Source organism: Equus asinus, chromosome 20, assembly GCF_041296235.1.
Source record: "Equus asinus isolate D_3611 breed Donkey chromosome 20, EquAss-T2T_v2, whole genome shotgun sequence".
Taxonomy (NCBI): domain Eukaryota; kingdom Metazoa; phylum Chordata; class Mammalia; order Perissodactyla; family Equidae; genus Equus; species Equus asinus.
In genome coordinates this window covers 101,721,589-101,732,574 of record NC_091809.1, presented here as the reverse complement: position 1 = coordinate 101,732,574, position 10,986 = coordinate 101,721,589, and the positions used below count along the sequence as shown (strand labels likewise).

At 46.1% G+C, this 10,986-nt stretch overlaps 1 protein-coding gene across 1 annotated transcript; it reads left to right on the top strand.

Moving 5' to 3' along the window:
• Positions 1 to 767: 767 nt before the first annotated feature.
• Positions 768 to 8,490, top strand: LOC106845282 (mas-related G-protein coupled receptor member X2-like). Its single transcript, XM_014863258.3, has 2 exons — positions 768 to 1,095; positions 5,228 to 8,490. The coding sequence occupies exons 1-2, from the start codon at positions 1,085 to 1,087 to the stop codon at positions 6,234 to 6,236; spliced, it is 1,020 nt and encodes a 339-aa protein (XP_014718744.1). The 5' UTR covers positions 768 to 1,084; the 3' UTR covers positions 6,237 to 8,490.
• Positions 8,491 to 10,986: the final 2,496 nt, after the last annotated feature.

Genomic DNA, 10,986 nt, shown 5'->3' with positions numbered 1-10,986 from the left:
TTCTGTTCCTTTCTCTCTTTCTTCTGCTTCTGATATTCCCAATGTATGTAACACCTTTCGTAATCATCCCACAGCTCTCGAACATTCTGTTCTGTTTTTTCTCTTGGCTTCAGTTTGGGAAGTTTCTATCAACATATTTTCAGGCTCACTGATTCTTTCAAAGGCTGTGTCTAGTCCTCTGATGAGCTCATCAAAGACCTTCTTCTTTTCTGTTACAATGTTTATTTCTAGCATTTCCTCTCTCTCGGAGTTTCCATCTCTCTGCTTATATTGTCCATCTGCTCTTGCATATTGTCCACTTTTCCCACTAGTATCTTTAGCATATTAATCACAGTTATTTTAAATTCCCCGTCTGATAATTCCAAATTCTTGGCCATGTCCTAAATTCTTTATATCTGGTATGGGCAGGCAATTGATTCTGTTGTTAATACTGATAAATTAAAAAATAGAAATATAATTTTATCATTTAAATATATAATCATATCTGATAAAAGAATTTAGGAGAAAAACTGAAACAAGTTGTTGCTTCTGGAGAATAGGATTCAGGAAGATTTTACCATTTATTTGATACAGATCCATGCCAATTGGAAAGAAAATGTAAACCTACATGCGTAACTACTAGGATAAAGAAACAGGGCGAGACAGGCCATGGAGAGCCTCAAATGACGAGTAAGGAGGGCGTGCTTTGTTCTCCTTATAAAGCCTCCCAGCGCAGGCTCACATTGCTTGGCACCACTGCCCAGGCACACAGTTGGCAGCAAAAGGCTACATAACCACAATCATTTGCAGGGACAGGCACCGGATGCCAAAGGTTGAGAGACAGGAGTAGCGTCAGACCAAAGGTTGAGAAACATCTGATGCACAGTCATGACTCAGAGAACTGCGCGCTCTCATTTGCCAGCAGCTCCCTGTGTGGGAAATCACAAGGCCTGTCCAGCATCTTGATAAGCCTCCGTCCAGCGCCAGATTGCACTCCTACGCCTTTAGGCGCCTCTCTAAGGCAGAGAAGTGTCCTCTAGCGACAGTCAACCCCTGGAGGTTCTCCCGGTCAGCACGGGTCAGCTTGTCACCTCCATTGGGAGGAATGGAGGAAAGGTACGTTTATCAAGTATTTATTTCCAGAGCCACTGTGGGATTTTTTTCTCTTAGTGCACGTCTAAATTCGTCCACCTGGGGGTGGAGCACTCAGGGAGACACAGGGGCTCCCCCAAGAAAAGAAAGGAAAAAAACCATAAGCTCCCTCCTGGCAACTTTAGGTGATAGTAGCCTCAACAGTGGGAGATCTGAACTGATAAACCAACACCGTCCCCCCTTATGAGACTCTCTTCCTAGCCTCTCCTCCATCCCAGCCCTTCAGATATGTTGTCATGGTGGGAAATCCGTTGCTTTCTTTAATTTAGGAAGCAAAAGAGTGTATGTGCATGCATCCCAAAGCTCAAGTGCTGTGAAGAACCCAGTCATCTGTTTTACTCTTTTTGAAAGTCCTTTTCCCTTCTGTATCTCTCAAGATCCCAGCAGAAACGATGGCCTAATATGGAATGATAGAAAATCATTTAATTAAGGGACAGTTTACCAAAATGGGCAGATTTACAAAAAGTTACACAGAGTGGTGACCTCTGCCCCCTAAGGAAATTAACAGCACGGAGCCTGCACAACACCAGGCTTGAAAAACAGGGGAAGGAGAAGTTACCAGAACTCAGGGAGGGTTGTGGCTGTCGCTGTCACTGTGGTGGTAGGAAAGGGCCACCAGACAGGGATTCTGTCCTCAGGTAGAGTGACACCACCACTGCCAAATCACAGCCTGGCAGGGAGAGCGCCAGGAAGTTTGACACCCCAAATCCCCCTCCTCCAGCCCTCCAGTCTCCCATCAGGGTCTCCCTTCCCTGAAAGCGACCAGGAGCCCCAGGGAAGGGAGCCCATTGGTGAGGCACAGAGACGTGCCCTCCCAGGACGCAGAGGAGGGTGGAGAAGGTGGAAATGAGATTTGATGGCAAATGGAGAAAACCCAGCTCTTCTCACAGCCTCATCACAGTCAGTCTCCCCGGGGCTCTCCCTCAGTGTGCTTGCCATTTCTCATTGTATCGCCTCAGTTTGTTTGTTGACTGACTGTCTGTTTGCACCTCTTTATCAAGTGTCACTTCTTTGGAATAATCTCTCACTATCATCATAAATGCCTTGAAAATTGAATGTAGTTTTGTTTTTTTTTAAAAAAAAAAAAAAGGTGGAGGGGCTGGCCCGGTGGCATAGTGGCTAAGTTTGCATGTTCTACTTCAGCGGCCTGTGGTTCGCCAGTTCAGATCCTGGGTGCAGACCTATGCACCGTTTATCAAGCCATGCTGTGGTAGGCATCCCACATATAAAGTAGAGGAAGATGGGCACGGATGTTAGCTCAGGGCCAGTCTTCCTCAGCAAAAAGAGGAGGATTGGCAGCAGATGTTAGCTCAAGGTTAATCTTCCTAAATAAATAAATAAAGATGGGGGTACATGGGTATTTATAGGTATTTTAAGTTTATGATATTCAGCTCTAGAAGAAACCCATTGTACTAGTGACTTAAGAGTGAAATTTTAGGACTAAACTGGTGACTCCAAGGCAGGAGACACCAAGGCCCTCCCAACATGATGCTCCCCACCTCTCAGGAGGTGACTTCACCCTTGGGGTCCTATTTGGCTGCGGGCACATCAGCATTCTATCCAGAGGAGAAGGAAAGTTACCACCCAGGAACTGATGCGTCACTTCTGCTCACCTCCCACCGCCCCAGCGCCTAGTTGCGTGGTGCCACCCAGCATTAAGGGAGGCTGGGATTAGGATCCTCTCTCTAGTCTAAAACTCTCAGAATTATTATGTGAGAGAGGAGGGAAATGGATATTTGGAGCGACTAGCAGTTTCTACACCGCTGGATCTCTCCCCCATTCTGAGCTCACATGAAGATTTTTCTCAGAGCTCTCCCGTAATAAATGACTCAGCAGAGAACAATGAGAAAGCCCCAGGCAGGGCTCCGGGAGACCAGGGCTGGTACCAGGCCTGCTATTTGCCACGTGATCTCAGGAAAATCCTTCGACTCTTGAAACCTCAGCTTCCTCCTGTGTTAAATCAAGATATCACAACAGGTGGTCTCTAAGAGACCTGCGCTAGATGCTGGGGAGACCATAGTGAACAATCACCAGCAAAACAACCCGGGCAGGTGCAGGCGCTGTTGATCTTTGAGTTTAAGAAGGCAGACAAAAGAAGCAAAAAGACATACACTTAAAACCTAGAGCTGCAAACTGTCTTCAGTGTCACGAATAAAAAGTCCAAGTTGCCCTGACGGAGGACAACAGAGGTGTGGTTTTCCTCCATATCCTCATCAGCCCAACTGGACTGCAGGAACTAAGAGAGCGGGTGACAGTCTTTCAGTCCTGGATGCTACTCTGCAGCCAGAGGGCCCTGCTTCCTCCACTCCAACACGCTATGTGTCCTCCGGCCAGTCTGGACTGAGTGGACCTTTCCACTCCAAGAAGAGGTTCCTGGGCGTTGTGGTCTGTTCTCAGCAGTCTTCCACCCACCTCTTCTGTGTCCCATATTTATGGGCTTCACTTCCTTGCTGTTTACAAAATCCGCCTATTCTAGTTTAGATTTGTCCCTGATGGTAACTTTCTTCCTCCCCACCCCGACTGCTCTCCACGTGTAGTGGCCACACCACCCTGGCAGTGGGGCTGCAGGGCTGGTGAAGGGCAAGGAGTCTGACGTAGACCTGGGCATCAAATCTGGGCGCTACTACTTTTTGGCGTAGGACCTGGAGCGTCTCTCTCAAGCTCCTTGCGCTCTGTCTGCTCCTGTGCAAGACAGAAATAGCAATGGTACTTGCCTCGTCTGGCTATCTGGAGGATGAAAAGAGGTGGTACTAAGTGAGCACGCACTCAGCTGCTACTGTTCACTTACATGTGAGTTAGTCCTTGTTTTTCTCCTGAAATCAGCAAGGGTGTTTGTATCTCTTCCCACCCAAAGCCCTTCAAAAGTAGAAATAAGCTCTTAAAAAAGAATTCCTCATCAGAGAATTTTCTTGGACAAACGCTTTAATCTAAAAAGAAAACTCTGCTCAAAATCACATCGGAGGACAATAGGTAGTTTTATATTACACTTCTCACGGAAAAATCAATTAATAATCCCGCCTCTATGTGTCTGCGCCTCAACTACGTCTATTCAGACCCATCGCCTCCTCTCTCCTTTCCCAACCTTGCTTATTTTTCCTCTAAAATGCACGGAAATTCAGTTAAGCTCTGAATCGTCTCCCTAACGATGTGTTTAAGTCTTCTAGGCGCTCACCGAAGCCACACACTGGCTCTCTCGGGGCAGAGGCATCGCGATGGCCATCATTAGTCATTCGTGCAGGCACAAGGAATTCTTTCAAACACACCAGAGCTTTCCACATAAGGAATAATAAGGAATGAAATGCTCTTCATTTCTTTATATGTGTGTTTTCTGGTGACTAATTTCATTAAAAAATATTTTATGTTACAGGAACCCATATTTTCCATGACCTTTAGGCTCCCCATTCATTTATTCATTCATTTATTTGTTGATTAAAAATTTCTTGACTACCCATTGTGTCACCCGCACAGAGTTAGGCCCTGGGACACAGCAGTGGACAGGAGAAAAGCACGTCCTGTCCTCATGAAGCTGACTCCCTGGCCCATCTCTAGCCCAAGATGCCTGGCCATACTCACTTTTGTCATAGCAAGGGGTCACCTTCCCCTCATGACCCAAGTCATGATCTCCTCTCTCCCTGGCGGATGGACCGCTCTCAGTCTCTGAGCCTGCCCCTAGCTCGTGCCTGGGGCTTCTGGCTTCCTGCCCCTGAGAAGAACCCACTGCTCCAGGGCAGAAGCCATGCCAGACTCAGAGGCCTGTTGTCATCCACACCGCCTGTCCACACTTAGCTCCTCCTGCCCCCAGGAGATATGATATGGCTTAGGACAGTGAGTGGGGATGTTTGGACCCTAGAATGTTCTCATGTCAGTAGAGGGTCCGTGGTGCAGCAGAGAGAGCCCAGGCTTTTAGAGTCAGAAGGAACTGGATTTGAATCCAGGGTCCAAGTCTCCAAGGCTGTGTGGCCTTCGGTAAGGATCTTAATGTCTGCAAGCCTCCATTTCCGTCCTGCAACATGGGGGCAGCAATTCCCACATCGCAGGGTGGCCGTGAGAGTCAGTGATCATGCAACAGGTGCTCACGTCTTGTTTCTGTTCCCAGCGTCACCAGTGGAGGGTTTCTGAGCATGAATCCGAATGTCACAGCCTGGGGGACCAAACTCACAACGACTGACAACCACGAGTCCCTCCCTAAATGTGACACGAAGACCGTGATCCAGGCCCTGCTGACCTTCACCATCGCCCTGGTCGGGCTGGCAGGAAACGCGATTGTCCTCTGGATCCTGGGCTTCCACATGCGGAGGAACCCCTTCACTGTCTACATCCTCAACCTGGCTGGAGCCGACTTCATCTTCCTCTGTTCCCAGATTGTACTGAACCTGGAAGGACTCATTGCCTTATTCCACTCCCTGTCTTTCTCCATCGCCAGCATCTTCATCACTGTGTGGAACTTTGCCTACTTTGCAGGCCTGAGTATTCTCACCGCCATTAGCACTGAGCGCTGCCTGTCCGTCCTGTGCCCCATCTGGTACCGCTGCCGCCGCCCCAAACACACATCAACTGTCATATGTGCTCTGCTCTGGGCCCTGTCCCTGGTGCTGAGCGTCCTGAACAGGTACTACTGCGGCTTCCTGTACAGCACATTTGAGGATGGTTGGTGTCCCATATCACATTTTTCCAATGCAACGTGGCTGACTTTTTTATTTGTGGTTTTCTCTGCGTCCAGCATAGCCCTGCTGGTCAAGATTTTCTGTAGCTCCCGGAGGGTGAAGGTGACCAGGCTGGGGGTGACCATCCTGCTCACAATGCTGGTCTTCCTCCTCTGTGGCCTACCGTTCTCCATCCACTGGTTCCTCGCAATCCGCATCCAGAATGGTTTCAATACGTTCCTTTGTTACCTTTATATGGTTACGATTGTCCTGTCTGGCATCAACAGCAGCGCCAACCCCATCATTTACTTCTTCGTTGGCTCCTTTAGGCAGTGGCGTCTTAAGCAGAACCTCAAGTTGGTTCTCCAGAGGGCTCTGCAGGACACTCCTGAGGCAGAGGAGGGTGACGGAAGCATTCCTCAGGAAACCCTGGACATGTCCACTAGTAAGTTGGAGCAGTGATGAAGAGCCCCTGCTGTGGTCGGTCAGAAGTGACTGCGAGAGTAAACGCTGCCCTGCCAGACCTGGCAATTACCCCTCTTCTCTGAGCCTCATGCCTCTAAAATGTGCCGACGATTCCCCAGTGTCTTCAGAGAGATTGTTTTTAGTCCAGCTTTTCTAGTTTTTCTCAGAGAAAGCATTAGTCTGAAAGCTGTACCTCTCCATCTTTCTTGACGTTACCAATAAATTTCTCACGTTTTCTTCCTCTGAATCTTCCTGATCAAATGCTTTTTCTTTGCAATTTTCATTCCAATGAAAAGAATCCCTGTCCAAAACCATAAAACCCTTGTTCGTAATTGTTTTCTTCTTGGTACTATAGAAAAAGAAGATTCTTTATTTTTCTCTCAGATTGTGTTCCCCTAAGGTTTACGTTTGACGCTGTGGTTCTATGAGGGCATTCTATGGGCAGAAAGGTTAAATAAGTGGGTTCTGCCACCTCTAATCTCATTGGGTTCTTTGGGTTTGGGAAAATGATGTCCTTAGGGACAAACACTCTACCTGCATGAGAACAGTCCAGGAAATTGGGTATATGAAAGGTCCTTTGGTGGCATTTGTCTGTGGCATGGTGATAAGTTGGCCTTTGGTTCTAGAAAAGAAAATTATGACCTTTACTTTTGAGAACTGATGCATGCTTATTTCGTTTTTGCCTCAACCAATGCAGAGTCTAGAAATATGTCCTACCAGTTCCAATTTGGCCACTGCAAGCTCAGTGTCGATTTCAAAATAGAAATTATTTTCTTGGAAACCATTTATTATGAGCTTACAGATACTAGTTTTTGGAACACTCTGTAAACTTCAAGATTTTGTACCGACTGTTCTGGCTGTGACTTTTAGTCAGTTTCATGGCGAGACCCCATGAGGAGTAAGGTTGAAAACATCTGATCCTTCCAGAGTGATGTCAAATCATATTGATAAAAATTTAGATTCAGCACAGAATTCTAGACTATTCTCTGCCAGTGTTTACTCATTCTTCATAGGACTCAGGCAGACAGGGAAGGGCCACCATGAGTGGTGTGACAACAGAGAGGGCTATCTGCTCCTCAGACAGTGAGGCTGCCCCGCACATTTACCCTCAGAGGGGGAGCTGACAGATGAACTCTGAGTATTCAGGAGACAGCACAAGGTAGATACTCCAGGTGGTCACACAACATGGAAAGCTTTTTTAGTAAGGAGGGCAGGACGAGGAATGGAAGTCATCAGCAAGGAGAAAAATGAAAGTTCACTGGAGGAAAGTTCAGGTGACAGCAGCTTCTCATTGGCTGAGCTGCAGCATTTCCATTGGCTGGACTTATTGTTGGGCAAGAAGGAAGTCTCCCTTCCTCCTGCTGGAGCAGTAAAGCAGTTGCACTTCCTGTCTGGGAGTGTAAGGTACTCTCTTCCTGTTGGGGTCTGTAACTGATGCTGTAATTAACTGATCCTGTAATTGACATTTTCCTTTTTGGGGTCATTGACATCTAGTGGTATGGTGTCAGAGGTCCCTCTAGACCCCCCTGACTCCAATTTTAGTTGAGGTTTCCTTTATTAATTTTAACAAGCACTCACAACATTGTACTGTAATGATTCCTTTGTATATCCCCCACCTCCACTGCACTGTGAGGTCCTTCAGAACAGATAGCATGTCTCTGAATTCCTAGTGCCTGGGACTTGGCCTGCAATTTAGGAGATGTTCAGCAACTATTTTTCTCAAGCAGCTCCTGTCTGAAAATAACAGTGTTGTCCAGCTTCTTGAAAAAACTGGCTCAGTCACCAGGTCTCAGTGTAACTCCCGCAGGCATCTCCTGCTCAAGAGAACAGAGAGTGTCTCCTGGAGTCGGTCAATCTGAGGAAGGCTCTTCCCGTTCATGGCAGGTCTGCTCACTGCCTCTGGGGAGAGTGGAGGGGAAGAACGGGTTTGCTCATGAGCTGCCTTCTTTCCAAAACCAGTGATGGCTTTTCCTTGTAGCTTCACCTTGGGTTGGATCATGCAAGATATCCAGGAGTTTCCTTCACGAAGAGAGAAAAGATATGAAAGTCCCTCATGGCACCTTTTGAGAGCTGTCATCCACAACTGTTTATTTATGTATGAATTCAACAAACATTATTTAAGACTACTTGATCAAGCACTGTGCTATTTCTATATAAACCAAACACCTTTTAAATAAATTTCTGGTTAATAGACTCTATCTGTTTAACCAACCCTGTCCATTCCATCTAGAAAATACATTGATTGATGTCCAATAAATGCTGAGCACTCAGGGCCGTTCATTGATTCTCTCATACGCCCGGACCCTAGAGAAGAGTCATCTGCTTCACAAGAACCAGTTGGGTCTGATTCCAGTCCTGCTTACGTCAGTTGGACTTATTTGTGTAATTACTTAATTTATGAAAATATAATATAAATCAATGAAAGATGAGTATGAAAGGAGAATTATAATTTTAATGAAAATTAATATGAATGCCTAAAAGAGCAATAAAAGCTAGTCTCAAAATTATTCTTATTGAATTAGGTGTGAACCTGACAACTCTACTAGATTGAAAAAATTTAGCAATATTGAAAAATTTTCTCCTGCAGAATGCTATACATATGATGTTAAGATCTCCACTTTGGTAGATCCAAACTGCAAATCACAGACAATGCTTACTGGACGTCCTTTCTGCAAGGAATATAGAGTAAAACTCTATTTGCTGACTCTACTCGAAGGAAAGTCCTTTCTTCTCCTTCATTTTTGGTGAATGAATTCCAGGTAAAAATAAAATATTTATATTACAAAAATGCATTGATTTTTATACTCACCATTTAACAGATCTTTGCAATTAACCTATCCACTTGTAGTCTTGACTAGATCTTTAAGAGAGCTTTTCAAAGCAAAGTCACCCATTCTTCTGTTCTTTCTATAAATAATAACTGAGCATCTTGTATGCTGCAACCCCTGTGCCGGGCACTGGAGATTCAAAGACAGCATACCCATCTTCAAGGAGCTCACGGTCTGTGGAAGGAAGGAGCCCAGTACAGGAGAGAATGCCAAACAATGTGATACATGTTATCACAGAGTTATGGATGGGGGTCAGCGGTCCTCAGAGGAGAGGTCATCTAAAAGTTCTGAGTTGTCTTGCTTCTATCCTGAAAAGGAGTGTCACACTTGACAGCCCAGGTGAAGCGTGACAGTATGGATTCAGGTAGCCCCTCATGATGGACAACATCCTCAGCAAAGTGTTACAGTTGAGATCATTAGACCCACCACGCCGAATCTTCTAACAGACCTCCATCTATACTCTTGCATTGCACCAATACACAATTCATGAAAACATTTATCAAGGAGAGAGCCTGCAGGTGCTTAGGCCAAAGACATTAACCACCACCTATTCCCTCTGTTCCCACTGTTCCAGCGGCGGAAGCCCTTGCCTCCAGCCAAGCCCACCTTGGCATCCAGAAATCCTGGGATATGCAGGGATGCAGACATGCAGGTGCTAGAGTGGGAAGAGCACTGGACCTGGAGTCAGGGAATCTGGATTCTCATGCTGACCCCTTGAGCAACTTGGGGCACAAGCCCATCACAGGCAACCAAAGCAGATAGTGAAGCTCTGAGATTGCCCTAGTCTGAACCTTATACCGGTTGTGATCAGGTACCTGTTTTCAAGATAAGGCGGTAGAATTTGGCTTTACCCCAGATGTGGACTGCAGGTAACTTCTGTTGCAGGTCAGGCAGCCTCAGAAGTTCATGCCTCTACATTCTGACTATAATCATGAGCATCTGCTCTTCTCATCTGAAGCTATATTTGGCAGCTACCTGGAATTCAGAGAGGTTGCATGATGTTCTTTCTGCATGTTGGTAAAGTATGTATTGGGCACCAATATTGTCAATGAACCACTGCTGGCTATAAAAATAGACGAGGGGCTGGCTCCGTGACCGAGTGGTTAAGTTCGCACGCTCCGCTACGGCGGCCCACGGTTGGGATCCTAGGTGCGGACATGGCACCGCTCGTCAGGCCACGTTGAAGCAGCATCCCACATCCCACAACTAGAAGGACCTGCAGCTAAGATATACAACTGTGTACAGGGCGGGTTTGGGGCGATAAAGCAGAAAAAAAAAAAAAAAAGATTGGGAACAGTTGTTAGCCCAGGTGCCAATCCTTAAAAAAAAAAAAAAAGAAGATTGGCAACAGTTGTTAGCCCAGGTGCCAATCTTTTTAAAAAAAAAAAAGGAAAAAATTAAAAAAAAAAATAGATGAAAGTTGGTTCCTGTTCTCCAGGAGCTTATAGTAGAGTGTGGAAGAAGAGAGCTCCTTACATGCCTGTCATATTGGTAAATTGGTTCTGAATCTTTCCAGGGTACAAACACAGAGATAGGGAGCAGACAAGATCTCATTAATAAGTATGTATGTGGCGGCAAATGGATCAGGGAAAGATTCTTGAAATACTTGGAATTTGGACTGCTGACTCTACAATTTCCCAAGCAAGTACCCTGTGTCACCTTTGCCAGCTACGCCAAACTTGTGAGCCATGAAAGGAAAGATAAACAGGATCTGAACAGATGGAAATGGGAGAAGAGGTGACTTATAGTGGCATTGTTAGTAAATGCACAGAGGTTGTTTAGAGAATGGTGATCAGTATGCAAATTAGTTTCATTCCGTGTGACCTCCCCAGTATTTGGTCGTGGCTGCTAGATGCCTCTTAAGATCATAAGGCTGGAGTGCCGTGAACAATGAGCAATGTCTGTCACGGCCTTGAAGT